At 40.9% G+C, this 23926-nt stretch overlaps 1 protein-coding gene across 1 annotated transcript in view; it reads right to left on the bottom strand.

Annotated features, from left to right (window-relative positions):
• Nucleotides 1–108: 108 nt before the first annotated feature.
• The window catches only part of PINX1 (PIN2 (TERF1) interacting telomerase inhibitor 1), a 61896-nt gene continuing 38078 nt past the window's right edge, over nt 109–23926 (bottom strand). Inside the window, exon 7 of the mRNA XM_074820279.1 lies at nt 109–2895. Coding sequence (XP_074676380.1) covers nt 2290–2895 — 606 coding nt within the window. The 3' untranslated portion in view covers nt 109–2289. The remainder of the gene's footprint in view (nt 2896–23926) is intronic.

Genomic DNA, 23926 nt, shown 5'->3' with positions numbered 1-23926 from the left:
TTTTATTCTTTCTATAACTAACACAGGAATCTGGCCAAACGCTCGAAGAATTAGCACACACAAACTCATGGAAGATTAGCACAGAGAATAAACAAACAAGCCCAGCAGTATTTGGAGAAGGAAACTTTATTCCTTGACTAGCACCTTTTTAAATTGAGATCTCAGAGAGACTGTAAAGCTTAGCTGCTTAAGAGTTAAAAAACCCCACTGGAAACAGTCAGGCTTTTGGCTTCTACTAACAAACAAAAATCCAAACTTGTGGTGAGCAAGAAATTAGAAAGGCTGCTTTGCAGGGGATCCACAAAACTTAGGATGCTTCAATGTAACATGAAAGATCTATTTTGCAGTCTTCTCCCATTGAGAAGATTATTTTTTTCACCTCAAGCATGGAGCTTACTCACAACTCTACACCAACCTCATGGTATTAAGTGGTATTTCTTTTAAGGAAGCCAGGGAAGAAGCCCAGCCATAGCAGCTTCATAATGGCTAATATTTGTATAGTACTGAAAAGCAAATGCTACAAGGGTTAAAAACTACTGGCATGCCAGCAGTGAAACACACAGAAAGGCACCTTGTTCTCCCTTACAATAAGTAAAACTACAATAATTTTGCTGCAATGAATGAGCATGTCCTGAGGGCAAGAAAGGTGCATTGCAAACCAAGATCTCTTGAAAACGAAGAGTTCAGCTGCAACTAAAACATCTGAAGCTGTGGGCTGTGTGCTGCAGACTTAAGTTTCTTCCACTGGACAATAAAGGCAGCTTAAGGAAATTTTTTCATATTAACATCTGTATCTTGACAATGTTTTCAAAATCACGTTAGGCAACTCAACCGAGTTAAGACAATAAAAACATCTACCCACTTTATTCAGCAGAGCAGGCCAATGGGATGTTTTAGATTTACACCGATGAAACACAGCCAGGCCCAAAGTCAAAGGAACAGCTCACGGATTTGAATTCTGGTCAGCTACTCTGGGTTACGCCATGATAGCTGGCTGCTCTCAGCCTTGTGCTGTCAGTTTGCTGTGGCCAAAGCAATATCAGAACCAGACTCCAGGATGGTGAATGCTTCTTCCCATTCCACCACTTTACTTCCAAGCTCACCCATCTCTTCTGACAGCTCTTAGCTGAATGAGATTAACATGTCAAAATTCATGCTGACTGTTTAAGATCTCATACAGAACTGCTTATGGTAGTGCTGAGTTCCAGCATTACTTACTTCACGTTTACAACTAGAAACAAGCTCTAATTTGCTTATAAATCTAAATTGCAAGTTTTCAGTGTCTAAGTGGCAGTACTAATGCATCTGACCAGCTATGCTTTTAAAATCTATGTGGCTTCCTAATTTCAGAAAAAAACCTTGCTCTATCCAAGACAACTTTCTGAATGCCAGGTGCATCACTGACAGTACCCTGAATGTTGCTGGAAACCAAAGATTTAGATATGGTTAATAAAGGCACAGCTCCTTCAGCTTTGCTGCAAAGTTACAATTGTTTGACAATGGTTAACAACTGGCTAGGAAACAGAGGCATTTTTATTTCATTCTTTAGTACTGACACTCAGGCGTAAACCTTTAGAATAAGTATTTTAGGAAGAAATAACATTCATTTTATATCTAAAAGGAGATCAGTGAAAAAATTAGACACAACTTTGCAAAAATCAGTGAAAAAATACATACAGCTTTGCAAAACCCTTCCTGTTTCCTGAAGCAGAGCTGGGCTATCAGAAGTGAAAACAACAGTAGCTTTAATAATAAAGGCAGTAGTAGGGTGACTTTTTTTTTTTTTCCCCCTGGATTGAGAAAAACACAGTCAGTCTGAAGCAGCAGTCACTACCTTTCACAGTCTTAACCACAGTGGTTAAAACCAGGCCTGATTTTGCATGCTATTATCTGACTTGAATGGAGCTGCACCTGAGTGGGTCTGGGCTGAAGGCAGCAAAGAGTCTGCTGGGTTCAAACAGCTCTTGCAAAGCCACTAAGGTGAACCGTCTGCCATCCTGGAAGAGGCAAATCCCAACTAGTTTTTACCAAATCTTGCTTTGCAGACGTGCAAGACTTCGCCCTACACACGGATGCCTTTTTAACATGGCACTGAAGCTCCTGCTGGCCTGTCACCATGTTTTTACTTGACAGAACTATAATGAAACACAGTCTGTGGTTTCAGCTGGAGGTAGAGCAGCGTGCTCAGGACTGGATTACAACGTGATGTCTGGCTGGTGGGTTTGCACAGACTTCTCTAACATGCTAAAGTTTAAATCACCTCGGAGTCCCAGCTCGACTCTTAAATGGTTAAATGTGCTTTCGGTGCTTCTTTTTCTTTCTCTGCACTCCTTCCATACACTCATCTGTCTCCTCTTTTTGCTTTTTGTGTTTCTTCTTATGGCGTTTCTTTTGCTTTGCCTCAGAGTCCTTTACACTGACATCTTCTCCATCAGATACTCCTGTATAAATTTCTCCATTGCCCATGTTTTCATCACAACTAATGCTTTCCTCTTCATGCTGCTCTTTATGTTTCCTTTTCTTCTTCCCTGAGTGACATTCATTTAACGGAACATCCAGTTCCTTTCCATTCAAGCTACCTATCTTAGGTTGTTTCACTTTTGGTTTCTCACAGTGCTCTGTACTCTCTGCCTCACCTCTCTTCTTCTTCTTCTTTTCCTTTTTGACTTTAGTTTTCAGTTCTTCTGAAGGCTCCAAAGTTTCGTCAGCTGTTGGGCAGGAATTGTCTACCTTTGTTTCTGCTACATTCTGGGATCCCTTTAGTTTTGCCATGCGCTTGGCGAAATATTCCTGTACAGTGAGAACGCTCTTTACTGTATTGTAACCGTCTGCAGGCTCAGATAGCCAGTGGTTTTTCTGCTGCTCTTCCTGAGACTCAGGATCGGTAATATCCTCCTGCAGGTGAACAAAGAGGAGCAGGAGTAAGAGTCAGAAATAATGGGTTTAAACGTAACGCTGTTTTTTTTGCAGACTAATCAGAAAAATATTAAAAACCAAGATGGTGCTTTGAGAATGAATTGTAAAAGTACAGACTTGGGCAGAAGTGAGAAGCAGCCCTTAATGCCAAAAATAGAGTAGGTTTAGGGAGAAGAGGTGGCAGTACAGAAGGCAGCAAGAGAATACAAAACAAGACAATTCCCTGTTGTTTTGAATTTCTTACTGTTTACCTACTCCTGTGCAACTCATGCAGATTATGTATAATACTATCACACTCAGTATATTACACTCACTTTGCAAAGGCACAGGTCTCTACAAGATATAAAGCAACATGAAAAATAATACAGCACAACCTATTAGCCTGTGGCATAAAGGAAATCCCATGCCTGGAATACCTCTACAGCAAAGTGCAAGAACTTATGATATACAGAGCAATCCAGCATTGATGCATCTCTTCCATCTTATCTGATCTTTAGAAATGTTTGTTTCGTAGCTGGTTTACTGTCATTGTGTCCTAGATGTTGTTATTTAAACATGCTCCATTTGATCATACGTTATCAGATGGCAAAAACAACATCACAGGTTAGATCTTACAAGGCTTCTGCATACACAAAATAAATAGCTGCTGAACTCTAGCTGCAGGTGAGTATCTATAAAAAGAGTCTAGTATCTAGAAAGTAAATATAAAACAAAAAGCAAAGTATAGGTCTGGAGCTGGATGTTATGTATGGCATGAAGAGAACTGACTCTGAAAAAGCAAAAAAATGCAACAAGATGAAAATACATAACTTGTTAAGCGATCTGTGACTTAAAAAATAAACAACCCAAAAAGGCAGGTGAAATTCAGACTTGTTTACATGGATACTTTGTGCCATATCCTTTTGCTTGGCAAAAGTCACAAATGACTTTTGGAAATGTCCCAACTTTTCCCTTGTTTTTTTTTTTAAGCCTCACACGAACTGCAGATAACCAAGCCCACCCCCCTCAATGGGAAAAGCTGAGCAGGTAAGGACTGCGTGGAATCCTTACCAACATATGGCCTACAACACGCTTCTTGAACGGGAGGTAGTACGGTCAAGTGTGGCAAGTATGACAGAGATACTTCACTGTTATTCCATTCATAAATACACGGATAGATAAGAGCATCCACTCTACCCGTGCATCTTATATGTTAACTGAATGACTATAAAATACAACCAAATCAGAGCAGTAACATTTCACGCGCACTTTCACTGGCATAAAACAACACACAGGGTGAAGGCCAGTAGCAAACTGGGAGATATAAAACCACTTATCTCAACACTTCATAGTTACTGCATGATGGTGTAGATAAATGATCTGGCTCTCTTCAGGGCATCATTAAACTTGCTAGCTGAAGTGGGGTTTATTAGGGTTTGTGAGTAAGGTTTTGCAGGTCTGACTCCTTATGCATCCATAACCTTTACTCACATGAGCAGGAATGCAAAAATTTGTGTCATTAGTGATGCATTACGAGTAGCGATTTCCTCATACATCTGCTTTCAAGAGAGCTATTCCAGTGGAACGAAAGTAACGCTACACTTGAGATTCCAGTAATGTTTGTGTGGGCACTTATAAAAATTAGGTACTTTTCTTGCAGGAATACCTTGTAGTGTGCCTTCAGGTAAAGTTTATGAAGTAACTTAAAACTATTCGACTTCTGGCAAAGAAGTCTGCAAAGAGATGTTGAACATGGAGGGGGGGGGGAAAAAAGCATGTGTCTACACACTTCTATACATATAGGTTACGTTTGAGAGGGGAGCCACAGTAGAAGTTTGACAAGACAGAATCCACAGATTAAATGGATTGAGCTACGTTTGTAGTCATTCTCTTTTTAATAAGATATACCTCCCAACCTAAGCAAGCAGCGTTAGTGCGGATCAAAAATAGATGCCCTGCTAAAGCAGAGTTAACCAGGTCACTTTCTTTTCCTTTTCCTTCTACCCACAGCAGGATTTTGACACCTTGTATTGCAAAGTGACAAACAGTCTCCCAGGTTTTCTGCTGCAGATGCCAGCCAGAACAGTTTCCCTCCCCACCCCCATATGTAAAACGTACTTGTGACCAGACCCTGGCCAACCAGGAAAGGATTTTCTCATTCCCTTGGTGACTTCAAGTCCTGACAACTTAATTACTGTAATTGAAGGCAAATATTACGTGAACTCCACACATTTCTTTTATAAAATACATTAGGCATAAAAAAAATGTTCTTTTGGTTAAGCTGAGTTCAGAAGGTATGCATGATCCCAGAAAATAAGAACCTTGCTCAGAAACTCCTTTATTGATAAGAATTTTAATAACCATGGGCCACTGAACACAGAACTAACAGGGCATGGAGACAAGCAAAGAGGTGCCAACCCTAGAAAACCTCTCAGTTTAGGAAAAGCTTATGTGAAACCATAAATCACCTGGAAAGGCTGTTAAATGCCAGAAATGTTCCCCCTCCCGTGATGTACCTGTCCTAGTAGCCATGGGAACACTGTTGAACTCTAAACATGGGTTTGCTCTAACCTCTCGCCAGGAGACTCACAGTTTATGCAATTCCCCCCCTGCTTGCCCTAACACACACATACAAAAGCTTCAAAGAAAAATAAGATATACATACGTAAATGTGTACTGTGTTGCTGCAACTTCTGAAAAGCAATTTATTACACAAGATAAAAGAAAGAAACACTCCTGCTCTGAAGAACTGATGATCACGTAAAAGGAGAAGAGCAATCGTGCTGTAACTGGTGGGAGGCCTGAAGATCGGGCTTTGGAGGAAGTATGTCTGTCCACACCATGAGCTCTAAAATTGTGAAAATCGGTCTGAGAAGATGAAGTTAAAAGGAGCTGGGAATACTGGCCTCTTGGGCATTGGTAGGATGGTCCCAAGCAGGAGAAAAGGACTGCCTGAAACCTGGTGTTAAGTGTAGAATGATTAAGAGGAAACAGGAAAATTCAAGGAGAGACTGGGAAGTGCACAGGAAAAGATGAAGGTCAATTATAGCCTGCAGTCCCCTGTAAATATCATCTGTTTATGTAATTAGTTAAATGTATGGAAAATAATTTGAAACACATAAAGCACTCTAAGTACCACTGGTGTGGTTTTTTTTTTTTCTGCCTGCTTTCTTCACTTAAGACACACAATGCTGATTTAATCTTTAAGTCAGTACACTAAACATACAGAGTGAAATCCTGGTTCCCTTGATTCCTGCAGGATCTGGAATGCATCTCTAAGGCATAATACTCTCAGAGCACCTTTCAGCCACAGTTATTTAGTGACGAAAAAAATAGGGGATTATGGTCCATTATACAAACAATTCACATCACATTGTGAAAACAGTTTGGCAACAGTAGAAGCCCGAAGTGGAAAGTATTTAGACACCTCATGAAATCAAATGAGTCTGAAACCCAAATATCTTTGGAGATTTAAATCCAAAAAGAAAAACTGCATCCACATGTTACTCTGGGAGGAAAAGAGAGATATAACCAATCAGCAAAGACAAAGGGTGGCAGTACATAAGCTACAGAAGCATCTTGGATTAATTCAGTGAAGTTTCCCTCCTCTTCAGACTGCAAGTCTTTCTTTCTTAGCACTTCAAGCTTAGAATGGGGGAGCCAAAAAAATCTACTATACTGCCTCAGATCTGCCACATACGAACTACAATTACTTAAGTAATTTCACATGCCTTTGCTTCCTCATTTGCAAATGAGGGGGTACTATTTCACAAGCAATTTTGTTAGGTCAAATTCACAAAAATAACACAAAAGTACAGAAGGGGTGAGCATAAAGGCAGAATAAAGCTAAACTCTAATTTCAGTAGATTCTCACTTAAATTACAGAAAATGCGCTAGATGAAGTAAGCAGAGGCTAAACCTCTAGCCTGAGTTACAAGGCAATCACACACGATCATTCACAGCTTTAAAATGCAACAACCCCTTTCTGCAGCCTGGCTGAACCACAGTGATTAGCTACTTTCTTGTTGAGAAACCGTAACAATAAGATTAATATAATCCAGCTCTGTTTCTGCTGCTTCAGATCCTCGCTGCAGAGGTGCTTTGGTATGACCCCCATGCAGTGCATAAAACTTGACAGGCAAGAACTGAGGGCATCTCTGTATCTTTCTAACCCAGGTCTAGCTGCAATGGAGAGAAGCACAGCAGATTATTTATGAAGAGTCACTCTGGAGCTTTGCAGACATTAAGGATGACAGAGTCTTGCTTTAAGGAGTTGACAACTTAAAGTTAAGTATGAGCATAAACATTTGGATTGGGATCAAACAGGCAAGAGAGTGAACAAAGACTTGTAGCCTGATGAGTTTAAGCAGGATTAAAATAAATACATGCATAAATAAGGCCACGTACCATCAGTTCTGAAGTCAATTCTGGCATAAGAACAGGTACCCAGGAGGCTCTAATGCTTTCAATTTACCTGATTAAGATTGGTACGCTGCAGACAGCATCTTAAGAAGAACTGATGATAACAGACTTCCACTACAGAAAGGGATGATGCAAAGAGAAAAGGGGACGATTTTTGCTGTGTTTATGAGGAAGAGGACAAGCAGCAGCAGATATAAATTACCAACATGAAACTCTGCTAGTAGGAGAAATCTATCAGTATGTATGTGAAGCCTCAACAACCACTGGGAGTCTCAAACATTGAAAGCAACTCAGACAACTACCAGGAAAGTGTTAGGTAGAGTTAATCCTTCCTTGGAATGGAAGAATGAAGATCTGGACTCTGGAAGCATCTTCCAGCCCTGTAATGCTTTAAAAATTAAACAGGGATACAATTTGACCTCCTGGTAATAAAAGAGGGTTTAATGAAAGAGATGAAAAGCAGGAACACTAAACCTGGAAAGAAATGGTAAAAATTCAGGTCACCTGCAATTTCCTTCCTTTGTTGACCCTGGTATTCTAATCACCAGGATACCTCACATAACCATAGCAAGGTTTAATTTTACTGCTATTTATACTGAGTGCCAATATAGCAAGGAATCCACTTATGGGAAATGGAATGAAAAGCCTGAATGTCTAATACCTGGCCGTGCTGTATGACATGATAGCACTTTTTAAAAGGACAAGTTCCAATTACTATAGAGAAGCACTTTCCTGTTTGACTCCATAAAAATAAATTCTGTGCTAGAACACATTGAAAAATCAGCTGCTATCTTGCAGCTGGATATTAACTACTATGCTCCACATGAACTATCAGCTCTGTCTCTCACCCAGCAAAGACAAGGAGAAAGATTAGGAAGTATCTAATGGAAAGGGGACAAGGAAAAATCTTTTAAAAAAACCCCAAACGTTTTCTGCAGGGAATTACGAAGATCCATTTTTGCCACATCTGCCTCATCTGCAACTACAAAGGAAAGAGCAGTCCGACTGCTCCTCTTGCAATTAAAAATGCCAGGGATTTTTATTGTAGTAAATCTCTGCTTAGAATAATTTTGGGGTTATTCACAGAATCATTGTTTGGAAGTCATCTCTGGAGGTCTTTAGTCCAGCCTCCAGCCTTGAGCAGGACTACCGCCAATGTTAGACCAGGTCAGCTTTTTGTAGCGGAGTCATGGAAACCTCCAAGGACAGAGGTTCCACAATTTTTCTGGATACCTGTGTTCTGATGTGGCACCGTATCCTAGTGAGGCGGTTTTATTACCACATAACAGTACCTGTTTCATTCGACTGTATAAATCTAGAGGTGCTTGGTTTTCAAGTACATTTATATTGTATCTGCTGACTCAATTTTTTATTTTAGTTTTAAATTTTGTGGTGATGTGTTTCTATTAAAACTGCATTCAAATTCTCCCAGGCTGTCTTGTAATTCTATTTTATATTTTTGCCAAAAGCTCATCCCTCAGCGAGTGGCCAATGTCAGCATTTTCATTTATTCTTATAATTCACACATTACTACTGCTAAAATAGAAAGCCACCATCTCTCTTGCTGAATGTAATCTCTAGGTAACCAAAATGCCATTTGCTTGTCATATAAACAATACACTTTTACTGTTGTATGACGTACTGGATCCCAGCCTGTTTCCATCAATGAAACAGGAGCCATACAATAACCTGTAATACTCAGCTGGGTTTTGCCTTCAGCCTGAAAACAACAGCGTAACAGGAAGCAACAGGGTTGCAAAAGTGCAATGGATTAAATTTTGGCCAGAGACTTGATTACAATGATAGTCATGGGGATTCATTCCAGCTGTCATTATCAGATCCTGGTCAGTCCTACAGTACTAACAGTTACAATACTAGCAGTTACAACACCTGTATTTCTAATGTCGGCTTGGGAACCCCGATACCGTGTTGCACAGAGCACACAAACTTCTTCCTGCTGTTCTTACGCTTTTCAGGAAAAAAAAGCATTCATTTAAGTTGTAGCAAACAAAGGCAGTGAGTAAAATCCATGAGCAGAAAGCAGCCTGTGAAAGGCTAAGGGGTGAGATAACACGCAAGTGCTGAAGACTGAAGGCACGTAAGGGAAAGAGTTAAAAAACCAGCACACCACAGAGAAGAAAAATCCTTTTCATATCTTGAAAGAGAGACACTTAGATATCCTTGCGACATCTCATTTCACTCCAGCTACACTGCTGAGGCCAGCAAAACCTCTTTTCCTTTGCATTTCCTTGCAAATTACATCTGTGCATTAGACTGAATATAAACAAAACTAAAGGAAGAGATTTCCCCTAGGATCTCTCTATTGGCACGATACAGAGATCCAAACATAGTGACTTCATCTTCCCAGGAGCACCTAAATCAATTCTAACCGTTCTGTTCTCACCTTGAATAACAGAGGAAGTATGGTCCGGCAAAGTGAGCACAGGACTGGGAAGGTCACGTTTCCCAAGTTCTCTTCCCAGCTGGTGGGAAACCCTGGAGAAAAAAATTATTCCCTCCAGCTCTGGCACAGGTTATCAAAGCACAAAACATGCCTTATCAACTATATGAAACTTGCAGCAGAGCTAAGAGTTTCATTAAGTGTTTGCAAAGTGCTTTGAGATCCTTCAAAGAGGTATCACAGATGTGCAAGGCACTAGGCAAGTAGTGAAATAACCCCACTGTTTCGCTCACCTGACAGCCCTACATGGGTATGACACTTACCAGCGAACAGACACATCACAATTCTTGTCTGTTCTGCAGTATACTGTCTATAATCAAATCATCAAGAGACTCTCAAATATTATATTTTAAAGGAGCGGGCAGGACTATAATCAAACCAGTGCAGACTGGTCTTTTTGTCCTGTACCTATCCTCTAAATGTCAATGCCTTGACATGTCCAGGACAGTCATCCCAGTAGTGTCATCCCAGTCCATGTGGTAAGTAGTACTGCAAGGCACACTCAGAAGCAATCCAAGTCTTCCTCACGCAGTAGTTTACTACTGTCATGTCATTCCCTGGGCACTTTTCATTATCCCTTTGTAATGTGTGAGGAACAGGCAGGTGCTGTTAATCCCTTCTAATCAGCATTCAGAGGACCAAACCCTTCTTGATTCTTGAGTTCAGGATTTCTTCCTATACCCCACAGATACAGAAGAAACTGAACGGACTACATGAGAAGTAACAAGTGGGCTTGGTCAGTCAAACTCTGAATCCAAGCAAATGTATTAATTAAGGGCTCTGAAGATTTAAGATGCCAAGATAAACCACTGAGAGAAAGGATGCAATAAAAATCAATGCAAGCATGCAGAGAGAAAGGAGTTCTGGTAGCAATTCTGGGAGCAAGCAGAGTCAGCATCACAGCTTGGCTTCTGGGAGAAGAAACTACATGTACTTTGAAATCTGAAAACACCACCCACCTATGTAAAAACTTCACTTCTCTCTTTTCTAACAGTAAATGTAGAAAAGCGTATCTGTGTATAAATAAAGTGCTTCTAGGAGCATTTGAAGCAGATCACTTAACTGGCCAAACCTTCCCTCCTTTCCCATTCCCCTTAGAAAAGGCTTCTCAAAAGGAAAATACACACTTGAAACTCTTCCGCTTCTTTGCTCTGAGAGGGCAATATGCTCGAGAGCTGATCCACGTATCAAAATCAAGTCAGACCTCTGCGCAAGGGTACAGACATTTCCTGTTTTTCAGCACAAGCAGTGGCCGAGGAGCTGCTGAGAAATATCTTGTGTCACTTTTTAGTCACTTATTTGTTAAGTGTGCCTTCATCATGACTTGGTTCCTCTGCTCTAAGCAGGTGTGAAGTAGTATTCTCAGCACAGGAAAATGAATCAGAACATGACAATTTAGAGCAGCATAGACCATAAATACCAGCAGAGCCCTCCTGCCTGAAAGCGTGCAGACTAAAAGACAGATGCACAAAAACAAACAGCAAGAATGAGAACTGAAATCTGAAATACAACTGCACGGATGTGTATGCCCATTTTTTTCTTCTCTCCCATCTATAAGGGTCTGAAGAAAAGAGTTTCTCTGAGGAAAGGGTTTTATTTTTCAAGGAATATCACTCATGCAGTCTACCTACAGTTCATATAGATCTTGTTCTCAAGAATTCACACAGTACAGCCCTGCAACTATAACCAAGCCAGGTACAATCTCCTTACAGCCTCCTTTCATAAATTTATGCATTTTGTTCTCCATTGCTGCCTTCAGTTTTGGTGCTTCCTTGCACAACTATTCTGACAAGTCAACTCCTCAGATCAATTCAAATTAGCACTCATCCTCTCCCCTCACAAACCAACCCAACTCTTCTATGCTATGCTTCATAACGCTACTCCGCTTTCAAACACAGACGTGTTTAACTAACCATATTGCCCGTGTCCTACCTTACCCTTTTACTATCTGATATGTGTAACATCCTGCCCTTGTTCTGTCCATCATTTTATTGTAAGCTCTCTGGGGAAGCAATTAGCCCACTTGTGAGCACTATATAACATAATTAACAAATAATAACCACCGAGAAATGTAGGCCAAAAAAGCAAAGTTATCAGAGCAACATTTCTGCAGAGACTTGTATTGTTCTGTACTCTCTTGCAGCGTTAGCTTCCAAGTTCCTGGAGGCACATATTATACTCCAAGCAGCATAAAAGCAAAGGTGAACACTGTGCTTTAAAGAAGACATAAGATGTTCCGACTGTATTTGGATTTACAGGCTTCACTATTTTTCCACATTCATTAACATTAGCAGCAGTAAGTATTTACACAGAACACTGCAGTTAATAAATTTCAGAATTCAAGGTGAAAGGCTTATAATTTGGTTCTAAATTAACTTTGGCATCAAGAGTATCAAAGGAAGGAAAGACAGGATGACTGTAACCATGAGCAAGATGCAACACAAACTTTGTAAGTGACATCATTTAGTACGGAAAAAACTGCTTGAGGAGGCAAGGACAGAACCTGGGTATTCATCCCCAAGCTCCACAACAGCTAGTAGGGAATGGCAACAATCACTGCTGTCCTAACAGGGAAAGCCTAAAAGCTTGTTTTATTTCAGGAGGAAACAAAATATTTCCTGTTCCTGAGGCTTCCTACTGTAGGACAGCTATCTCAGCCTCTTGTACACTTGCTAGAAAGTATAGAGAGTGAGGATCTTCACTGCTGTCTCCATCCCCTTGATACTGAAAAATAAGCCAGGCTGTTCAGGTGCCAAAGCAATTAGACAAAGGTTTCTAAAAAGCCAGAAGCAGACGTCCCACTCCTGGGGAGCTAAGGAAGCATAAAGAAGGATGAAAGAAGGGAAGAAAAAGAGAAAAGAGAAGTTTGGAGTGGTTATTGTGATGAAGAAAGATGGCACTTGCAATGCACAGAGGATGAATAATGTGCAGGAAAGAAGAGGGAGAATGTATGTGATTACATCTCCACACTCCTCATCCTTAAGTATGTTAGCAACAGTGGCCATACTCCGAAATGCTGATTTTTACATCCAGCAATAGGTGATCTTGTCTTGAAACACCAAATTAAGGTGGTCGCTACTAAAAACATGACAGTGACCGGACTACTTCAGCCACAAGGCAGGTGGAAAACTTGTCAGCAAGCAGTTGGCACTACTTTATGGGTGATCCCTGAAGACTACAAGTGCCAGCATGACCCATGCAGCCTTGTAGCCTGAGCAAGACAGAGCACGTACGCTGTGACCTGTAACAAAGATGCTGGCTTTTCATGGTCAGTTTGTGAAATCTGGAATCTTTGGCAGAACTCTGGTGCTATCAACCTGCAAAACAACTTATGTGTTTTAACCTAAGCAAGCAAGCCATTTGAGGAGAGAATAGCTTAGCTCAGCATGTACAGTACCTACATTACCAAGGCCTGCTTCGATGCCAAAGAAAATCTTAACTAGCCAAGTGAAGACCACAGGTCTTGGGCTTCAAAACCAACAGCTAGCCATATGACATTGAAACAGTTTGTACCCTCACAGTCAGGGTCTTATCTCAGCTTTTCTGCTCATAAGCAACCCAGCTCTCATCTCCCAAGCACTAAAGGTGAAAACATTTCATTTATTTGTGTTTCACATCCATACCTGTCCAGACTGCTCTTGGGTTTACATTACTTTCCTCCCCTGGGAGTAAAGAGCCTCACTTTCCACCTTCAAATCCCACCTCAGACTTCATTTCCTTTGGCTTGCTTTCCATGGCTGACCTTTGTGTTTCTGCTCTGCTTTTCTTGCCTCCCTTTGGGTTCTGCACCTTGCAAAGCACAGCCTTCATTTCACACCCTTCTTTGCTGCTTCCCTTCCAACTTACCTTTTCTTTTTTTTTTTTTTTTTCTTTTTGGGTGATGTTTGCTTCTATCATTTTGACCTGGGTGAGTTTTAAAGACACACATGTCTTTCATTATGCTAAGTATTAGCTTTATGGTACTGCATAAAGATTTAGCGGTAACGTAAAAAACGACAATGAGAAAATCCCCGTGCCTGTAATTCCAAATACATTTCCTAGGATTTTATTATTAACACTTTATGCAATGCCCTAAGGGGAGTGAAGTGCTCTATGGTTGCCGAGTGAACCACACAAAACACATAACCTGTGCCTCAAGGGACTCGCAGGTTAAAGCTATGAGTGGGTACAAAACAATACAAATAATTGCCAGGTAGGCAATCCCGCAGGCAGCGTGTGTGTTCCAAGCCCGAAGGTCTCCTGGCACAGAAGCTTTGCAAAAGGAGTGGGAATGGGATGCTTATCACAGCTTAACAGCAAACTGCTCCAGGAATAAGCAGCAAAGTGAAGAGAAGACTCAGGAGGAAATGTCAGATTAAAGGAAAGACCAATTTGTTCCCAGTGTCTCATTTGCTTCTAATACTTTGCTGTCTACAGGTAAGCAAAGGCAAACAGTGTGAGCCACAGCTGCTGTCTCCAGTTCCTCAGCCACATCGTGGGAAGCTGTTCTGTTGACAGGGAAGTGGTGGTGTCTGGGGTCTCACATCCTTAGTGGAAGGCTTGGAGTAGTTCACGTAGACGTCTTAAGTGTACTGAAGCAGAGAGAAAGCAGATGCCAGATAGCACAAAAATTCTTGCTTTACATTGAGCACTAAAAGGGTGTAGAGGAAAAACAAGACCCTTGCCCAATAGACCTGAGCGGCCTAGCATTTAGCAAGAGTGCTGAAGCTTTAGAAGATTTTGTTTACCCCCAATTAGACTCTAACAATCTACCCTTAAAAGCTGCTTTCTACTTTTGCTTTACCTCCTTTCAGTCAATCTTCCTACCATCCTACTCTCCTTTCATTAGGTGAGCCCTGTCCTAATCCCTTCTGCTACCTGCAAAAGCAGGGTGGTCCCTCCACCTTGAGCAGAGCTCCACCAACAAGCCAGCCAGTCTCAAATCTCAGCAGTGACTCAGCAATGCCAGCTCAGTTTTATTTCTTCCTTTCATTACCCCACACTTAATGCCATAAGAAAAGCAGAGGGGTGGAGCCACGAAGTTTTTAAAGAAGTCATTCCAAGCACAGAAGGAGGTCATGGCTCCTCCAAGATCTGAGCTAAGTTTTTCATTTAAAAAAGGATAGTTGTAGTAATTCTAAGCAAAGCAACTTGACTTCCTGTGGCTTTGCATCTTGTGGCTGGATGACCCCATATCTAATGAAGTGCAAGCTCTGATAGAAGCTGTTCCTGTGGTTACGGCATTTATAACGGCTTTCCCCTGTGTGGATTCTCTGAAGTCTAATAATACAGTTGAGCTCAGCTGGGAAAATAATTTTTCTTTCCTTTTTATATGACCATTTATTTTCACAAAGAGTAGGAACTTGGTATTTGTAAGGCTGCTGTCTGTCTATGTAACGTGGTAGAAATCAGTGAGAAAGGTTGGAATAGAAAAATGAAATAATCATATATGCTTAATTGACTTGGAAACCAGGCTAAAAACGAGGGAGCGCTTTAAGTACTTGAAAGGATTGTAAAAAAAAATAAGTGTTGATAAATATAAAGTAATGCGCTTGGGTGAAAGATAACCTAACCTTAAATAGTATAAAAATTAGGAAGTCAGGGCATATTTCAGCAGTCCATCCAGCCTGCTACTGATAGCTCTGTGTGTCTAAAATGTGGTACACATTCATAGTTGGACAACTTTAAAAGCAGCATGCCACAGATACAGATTAAAAAGCAAATCCATGTAATGCTGATTAAATAAGTCCAAAGTCCCCAACAGTAAAGTTAAGCATGCCAGCACTGCTTACCATTAATGCAAATTCATACTACCTTTAAACCGGTTTCTCAGACACGTCTCCTTCATGAGAACATGATTTGTGCTAAAAGGTAGGTGTTGATTTAAGATGGAAGTGAGGCTCAATGAGAAATAGGAAAACAATAATGACAGCATAAACCACCAGTAAAGACGATTTAGAGTAACTGGCTGATTTTGTGCTGAAGCAGATGAGCAGCAGTCACAGAGTCTGTTCCACTACCTCTGCTGCAGAGGAAATCACCTCTGGAAAAGCAGCAATAATATACAAATGGAAGTGGTGAGGGTAAGGTGCAGATGGCAACCATTAACACTACTATTTTTGCAGCAATCAACACCTCCTGAAGAAAAAAAAAAAAAGAATCCATGCTAAGTCATAGGTGGTAAGAAGCCAACATATCACTAAAGAGGAGAAATTGTTCAATTATTATTTTGGATATGAGCACTGCAAATGCAGGCACTAACATCCATGTTACAACCTGTTATCAACCACAGTATGTTGAAGGGATTAAAAGCTAACGTCGCACCACCATTCCTCTTAAAATCCTGTGCCAGGCCAGGGTCTTCCAATTTCTCAGCTTAAATATCCATACAGTTGCAACATCAGACCAACTTTGTTTGTTCCTAATGAAAGAGGTGATTCACTTCCTTTCAAGGAGCTACACCGTAAAATGTTGATTAAAGCACAAACTGCCCCCAAAATTTAAAGCAGAGGGAAAAAGAATACAAAGTGAGGTGTAAAAGAAGATGGGAGTCAAGGGAAAAATCAAAGCAGAGGTTTCACCAGGAGGTAGAGATTTTATCAAAGCGATTGGTTCATTAGGCAGAAAATTTGACTGTGCGTTAACACTGTTACAGTAGTGTTTTTCGTTAGTGAGTTCTTCAGGGCAGACACCTTTGTCTTTATACTTGTAAAACACCAATTAGTATCTTGGGCAGACTACAAACAAATCAACATTAAAACAAAGCAGTGAAATAGAACCATTTGTATATCCTGTTATGCCTGGAGTCACTAGGACAGATTTAACTCTCTGGAGAGAGACGTTATTCTCTTTTCTGTAATAGTCTTGCCCATGTGTGCAGCGTGTCTGTAGTAGTTAAAAAGCACGAACTTTGATTTATCTCTGTGCTTTGGTTCAGAAGGAGTTCACCATAGGATGCCACTCTGGGAATTCTTGTTACACTTTTTGTGTACGTGTATTTAAGCTAGCTTTAAATTACTAACAGTGTAACTGCAGGAGCAGAGTCCTCCCTCTGCAAGCTGCAAAGCCCACCCAGGAATCTGCTAAGCACCACACAAGCCAGCTCTGTGGCATCACTGATTTCCCAACATGAAACTGAGGGTACTTATTACGCATCTTCTGAAGGGAGATGGGCACCATTTGGGAGTTTAAAGACCACTGGAATGGTACTGGAGGACTATATAGGATGGAAGGAGCCAATCTGGCACAGGCTCATCCATACGGTGCAACTGGGAAGGGTCCCAGGCACAAACTATCTCCAGAAGTGCAAAGGGAATTTGCCTTGGTGAGACTTTGAAGCAGAGTTTGGGAGGGAACTTATTTACATGGATGCCTAGTCACCAGGAGCCAGAAGGGAAAAGGAGTACCAAAATGTATTAGCAAAGGCATACGCAGTAACTCAAGAGAACTTAATCTAAAGTCACTGCAAGCTTCCCTTTCAACCTGCCCTACCCAATACAGCATCTTCCCCCACTTCCCACACACAGGCTCTAAACTGGAAAAGCCATTTAATATTGTTTAACTCCCTGAAATATGTTCAGAGGAAAGGCCAGACACAGCAAAAATCTGCTGGCTTAGGGTCATAGTAATGGTTAAGATGCCATACTACAGATTCAGAGTCTGAGTCTTCCCCTGATTCACACTAAGGGCTGGCCAGGTTGTAGTTGTTGTACGTAGAAAGATGGTAATTTAGACTTGTGATTGAAAAAAACTGAAAATATGCCAGCCACATCTTTGTCTGGCATGCCAGGAGCTATTAAAACTCTAACCAAGGCTACTAGCAGGAATGCATGATTTCGGGTTTACAATTCCTAGAGCAAGCTTAATGTCAAAGGCTGGAAGAGAACAGCAGTCTTATCTCCATGTCCTACTTCTCATGGCAAAGAAATAATTATCTTAAACAGTAGCAACAGAGATGCAATTTTAAGAGTTGGAAAAGCCTTCCCATGTTTAGTCAAACACACAACAGGCTGCAGAGTTTGTGGAGTTCTTGTAAGACAGGCACTCATTTAGTGTTTTTTTTAAATGTATCTGTCAAGAATGATGCAAGCAGAGCTGATCCCTCTTAGAGAAAAGGTGATGGATTTGATGAGCCCTTAAGGTCCTTTCCAAACTCACCTCCTATGAAAAGAAACCCAATGCACTGAAACACAGAGGAATGAACAACGGTATCCTACAAGTGAAAAATGGCCCCGGATCACCTTGCATCTTGTCCTGAGAAGCTCTGGTGGACAGCAGCTTGGTAAGAGAAAAGGGTGAGATTTTGAGGTGTCATGAAAGAGTTAACTATTCAAACAGGTAATATCTGAATTTTGAAAGAATTTGGCCACCAGAGCTACTTCCCTGCAACAGTTACAAGAAGCTGCTGCCAATGTTAACATCAGAAGGCAGATACTGACAGGTTTTTTTTGCCCAGTCAGATGCTGGTATTGACACTCATTTCGACAAGCCAGTACAAACATGCATGAAAGGACATTTACTATAGCAACGGCTTCTCAAGTAACTAAGGAATTTACCGACAGTCATGAAATCTCTGGCAGGCGGGTGGAAGGCGGTGGGGTTAGCTTCCCAAATGTCCTGGGGCACGGAAAAGCTGATGCGACTCACGTAACAACGGTTCCTACCACGCTGGTGAAGCCTGGGTAGTTTGAGAGATGAGTGACAGCCTCTCCAAGCCGTGCAATATGCAACAGGAACTATTGAAACTTGGTAACGTGTCCTTTCGGACAGTGGCCAAGTGATGTGGAGGATGGGTGATAAATTATAGTTGCAGGTCAGGCTCCTTGTGAGAGGACAGGTATTTTTGCTGAATCAACAGCTTCTCGAATTTTTCTTTAGACTGGAAAGCAAACAGCAAGTTTTCTTACACAAGACTTACTGACCAGTTGTTAAAACTCAAAGCAATAAATAGTATCCCTTCAATTGGAAAGCTTCAAAATGCTTTACCGGCGTTAGACCTAAACAGGACCAAACTATTGAGAATAAGGGAAACCTGCAAAGAAATACAAGTAACACAGGCATGAATAACGAAGGGTGGGTACAACTGCCACCCAGATTTCTGGCTCTGCATTTTACACCCCAGTGCACAGCACACCATCTAACCAGTCAGTGTAACTCTGTGCTAGTGGAAAAGGTAAAACTGATTCAGAGAGAGAAAGCTGATTTAATTTTGCAAAGTCTAGGGGAAGGGTGAGCTGTGCACAAGGTGCGGTATGTTCCCTCGCAGACTGGGATCTTCACACCCAGTGCTCAGACCAGTTTCCAGTTTCCCTGTCTTGAAGAAAAGAGGATGTGGGTGTAAACTTGGAGCTGAACTCCCAGCTCGAGCTGCTCTGCTTCTCAGAAGACCAGCCTCAGCATCCCTATATTTGGATTTTGAATCCAAAACTGTGAAAATTTATGCCTTTATCCATCACTAATCTGAAGGCAGAAGAAAAACCTTAGTCTCAACAAATTTAATCTGGTCTCAGATTCACAGCACTTCAGGAAAAGATTTTGCAACTGTCACCAGCAGTTGTGCTTTTGTCTTTAAAGCAGAGCTGAAACTAATATGAATCCTGGAGAGCTGATAGCCATGTAAGAAAGACAACCTGAAAGGTTCCAAGATGTTTTTTTAAATACCAGAAGAGAAGGTCTAGATAGGTAGCTGACAGTATGCTATAGATGACAGATTAGCCAACTCTACAGGGTACAATTTGCATCTGATTCATGGGGACTGGAAGAGAACTAGAAAATTGAGATTATAATGAGATTAATCATACGACTCTAGGGACCCCATTCATCCCGCTGCTGAAAGGTCCTAGAGCCACTTTGTACTATCTGAGCTGCATTTAGGAAGCTATTTGGGGTTTGCTGGGACAGAAACATATCTGATTGGAAGGAGGGAAGAGATAAAAGTTTGCTGGTTTTCCAATCAAAGCCAGCCTGTATCAAAGTTATGTGACCACGAGCTGAGATTAAGGACTGTAGTAAACCTCAAATTCCAGACTAGAGCTGAAAAGCTTTGAGATTTAATGCTAATAATTCATACAGCTCTCACATTTACCAGGAGTGACTGTTAAAAAAAAAAAAAAAAAAAAAAAAATCAATCAATCTGGATTGAAAGTTCTGCATCCTGAAACAAAGGGAAAGGATGAGATCATACCTACTTCTTCAGCCTTCGTGACGTCTCAAAGTTAACATATGAAACAGATGAGGAGACTCACATTAGCAAGGCATGCCAATGTCATAGCAATAAATAAATGGTCAAATAATAAGGCTGCACCTTCAGCTGATATGGTAGCATACTACAACTGCTGTCAAACCTGGCCAAACTGCATTAGTCCCAGGATCCTTGGGTAATTGAAGATCTGGCGCCAGAGTTACCTGAAGGCAGACTTCAGAGCACAGCCACTACATGGAGTGCTAGGTTGCCAGGCAGGCAATTAATTAGAAAAGAAATACTGTGCACTTCCAAAGTCTCTTTCCCACTGTGATCTTCTGTGTTGAACTTGGCATTATCATGGAGTTCTTGGGCTGTTCTACCAACAGGGACAGCAAGGCTCAGAAAGCACTGAAGCAGTTTGCCCCAAACTGTATAGCATCAATATTTCATGTGGGACTCCTGGTTTTGTTCCCGGATTTCTCTCCCTGGGCTTTGGCCACTGCAATACATGTGGCCAGAACAAGAGCTGCAAGCTGGGGCTTCTTGTACCTATCTTAATGGTGAAAATCAGGACTGAAATCTAGCTGCTAAGTGTAAGAGAAATAAGCCGGTCTAACCAATTCATAACTGTGTTTATATTTTTCCAATAATTGGTTACTAATGTAGGGTCACAGCACAGACTCTGGCTGAGATCCTGAGGTCCAGTCACACCAAGGCTCAGGCAGTTCTGGTGGAAGGTTCTCTTTGCTCCAATTCACATTCCCTTTGACTTAGACCCTTCATTTCTAGGTCACATAAAGACAATACATAAAAGAAAACCTCTGATGTTCATGTATAAAGACACTCACTGTCCAAATAACCCCCTCTCTGAGGACAATTTTTGTTTGACCTTTGTTCTAAATCTGATAGCACAACTCTTGATTTTTATAAAACTCTTAGAAAAAACAGTTAATTGTTGTTTTTTTTTAAACTTAATTCACCTTCTGGTAGAAGTCTAAACAAACAATTAGGAGTCATGCTAAATTTATGCCCTTTGGGAAAAAAAAACCCCCACAAAACACTACAATGTCTACAGAGATGTCTATTGACCCAGCAGTTATCAGAAATGTGGTGGGGTTTTTTTGCTGGCACAAAAACAGCTTTCTAAACAGCCAGTGACCCACTTTCACCTAGCTGGCCTCTGAAGTTGAGAGAAGATTCATACCCTCTAGACGTTAGAGGCTCTGTTTGAAGTCACTGCTGTCAGGAGATGGTCAGTTTACGTCTCCTGTCCTAGGACAGGAAAAGGATGCACTCTCAGCTCCATGTGTTGCAGTGAGATAAGCACAAAGATTTCTGTCCTATGCCCTTATCAGCTTTTCCTGCTACTCTCCAGAACAGACACCACCAAGACTGGCAGTAAAAATTAAACTTGCTTAAGCAAAAGGGGAAGAAAAAAAAAAAAAAAAAGAAAAAAAAAAGACTCAAGTATTTCCCATAACTGTAATCCAAAAGGTAGATGTTCTGGGAAAAATCTCATGTTAGGACTTTGGGAGCACTGAAAACTACCTAAATCTTCTGTATCCTCAGTATAAACTGACCTCCTCCTCCAACACACCCAGGATGACTTACATTTTAAAACAAATCTCACTAGTTAAATAGCAGTCTTTACTACATAAAATACAGAAATATTCCCCTTGCAAATAAAACCAATTAACTGGCAAAAGGACATTCCTTGCATATGGAAATTATGTTGATATATTAAAACTCTTCTTCCACGGTTTTCTTTCCTTTGCATTCTCCCTCTGCTGCTCCCTCCTTCTCTTTATGTTACTTCTGTCCTTCCACCTCAGCTTCTTAGTGTGCAGAGGACAGACTAGACAAAGCCTCCAAGGACCTTGGCTCATCTCCCATCTTTCCACCGCCTGCCCACATATGATTTAACGTATGAGTGCTTCAGTCTCCACCCTGTATAGAACTGGTGCTCCTCCTTGTTAAAACATTGTCATCCACATGTGAGATGGACTCTATATCACAGTGGCACATTGGTCCAATAAAGGCATTTTAAAGGTTTCTTTCTAGCATTATGGAAGATGTGGTTGGGCTTCCCAAATTCTCCTCAAAAGCTACTCTGGTGGGTGAGCAGCACCGTCAGGATCATACATCCATGCCTACATATGTATGTTGTGTTTTTGACGTCTACTGACACAATCAGTCTCACCTTCCAGGGATGGTGCAAACCGCCTGCGCAGTGCAGGTCCAGGAATCAAGACCCCACCATCCCTGGCTTTACACCAATCGCCCAAGTGAGAGCAAGTGGCATTGACATTCATCACCCCAACAAGACAGATATACATCCCAAGTGCCCCTTTAACGCATCAACACCACTTTGGGAAGCATCCTCAACTAAGATTGAACATACAGGTGATAAATAAATCTTCCAGATAGAAACCAAGTTCTCAGTCTCTCTACAAAGCCCCACTTTGACCTACCAAAGTATATAAAACCAGACAGCATTTAGCATAAACCCAGACATCATGGCCAAATGGCATGTTTGAGAAACATCAGCAATTTCTCTTATGCTCCTCCCCAGCCCTCAATATACATTATTATTAAAATTATGACTGCTGACCATCTATTATTGCCTTTCTGAAGTACCAAAACCCAATCCATTCTTGCCCACAGAAAGGAAATAAAGCAGCATGGTCATTTCATACATTTAAACAATTTTAGAAAATACACCACATTTAATTGCAGCAGCTATTAAATACACATCATAGATGTCATGGGTTGCCATAAAAACAGGGGAAGAATTTAATGATGTGCAAGGTATCACTGAAAAGTACACCACAGGAAAGCCTGTGTTCAAGCCTGGTTCAAGACTAATTTCTTCTAGGACAAGGTATTTTGGTAAAGTTTAAAAGAACAGCCCAATTTCATTTTTAAAAGCACACAAGATCCTCAAACATACTAACTTTCCAGGTGACCTAAAGACCTACCTACGTATCTACACAGAAGAACATCTGGAGATCCAAAATGAACACAAGCCACTGAAGCTATAATCCAGGTATTGGTCCAGTCTAAGCATGACTTTCCTGTTAGGTAAATAAAGAAGCTTCTAAAATTTTGTTTTTAATATTAATGTGCTCCTGATATATTTTACCCTTAAACCTGACTCACTATCCTCACTAAAATGAAAAAACTACTTCCCTCATCCATGGAATACCAAAACTTAGTTTGTTATTCCTATTGCTATTGAGTAGTTTTCAAAAGGAAGATGTTGGTATGTTAGCATTTAAGTCATTCTACCATTTCTCTTTCAGTTCTACTACAATAAAGAAAAATTTACTCACTCAAATCCCCTGCAATAATACAAAAAGATGGAAAAGACTGATGATGAAATGATCCTTGGGCAAGACAAAAACTATGGTGATGGCATCAAAAATGTCAACTATTCCTTCTAAACCCAACTGGAATGAAACAAGTATTTTAAGACATGAAATCAACAACAGCATTATGCACAGTATTCTGGATAGAACAGCATGTGTGTGTATGTGCATGTGTCCGGGTGTGTTTATCCCTAGATATCAGACAGAACAGGAAAGGAAGAGCTGAAACACTTGTCCAGAAAATGCTCAAAAAGAAAACACAGCCAGGACAAATTTAGAAGCTTTACTTAGCTGTAATATCAAAGGCAGAATTGACTGTAAAAGCAACCACCTCTCAAGAATGGCAAAATAAACTTACACAAGTCTCAGGAGGAAAACACTGATCAGAGACTGGATATTGTTAACTGCTGCTGTTTTGGTTAAGTGAGGTCCTTTTTGACACTACTAAGATAGTCTTGTCAAAGAACAACAAAAATGAAAAGAAGAAAAAAAAAAAGACAGACAACAGTCATTTCAGGGGGAATCTGTTTGGCAAAGCCTGGCTTTGAGCTGGTGTCTGAAGAAACAAAACTCGGAATGAACTTCCTAAACCATTTTTTTGTTGTTGTCTCCTTTGGA

This window comes from Strix aluco, chromosome 3, assembly GCF_031877795.1.
Source record: "Strix aluco isolate bStrAlu1 chromosome 3, bStrAlu1.hap1, whole genome shotgun sequence".
NCBI classification, from domain to species: Eukaryota; Metazoa; Chordata; class Aves; order Strigiformes; family Strigidae; genus Strix; species Strix aluco.
Note: the sequence above shows the minus strand (reverse complement) of the source record. Positions and strands in the feature narration are given on the sequence as shown.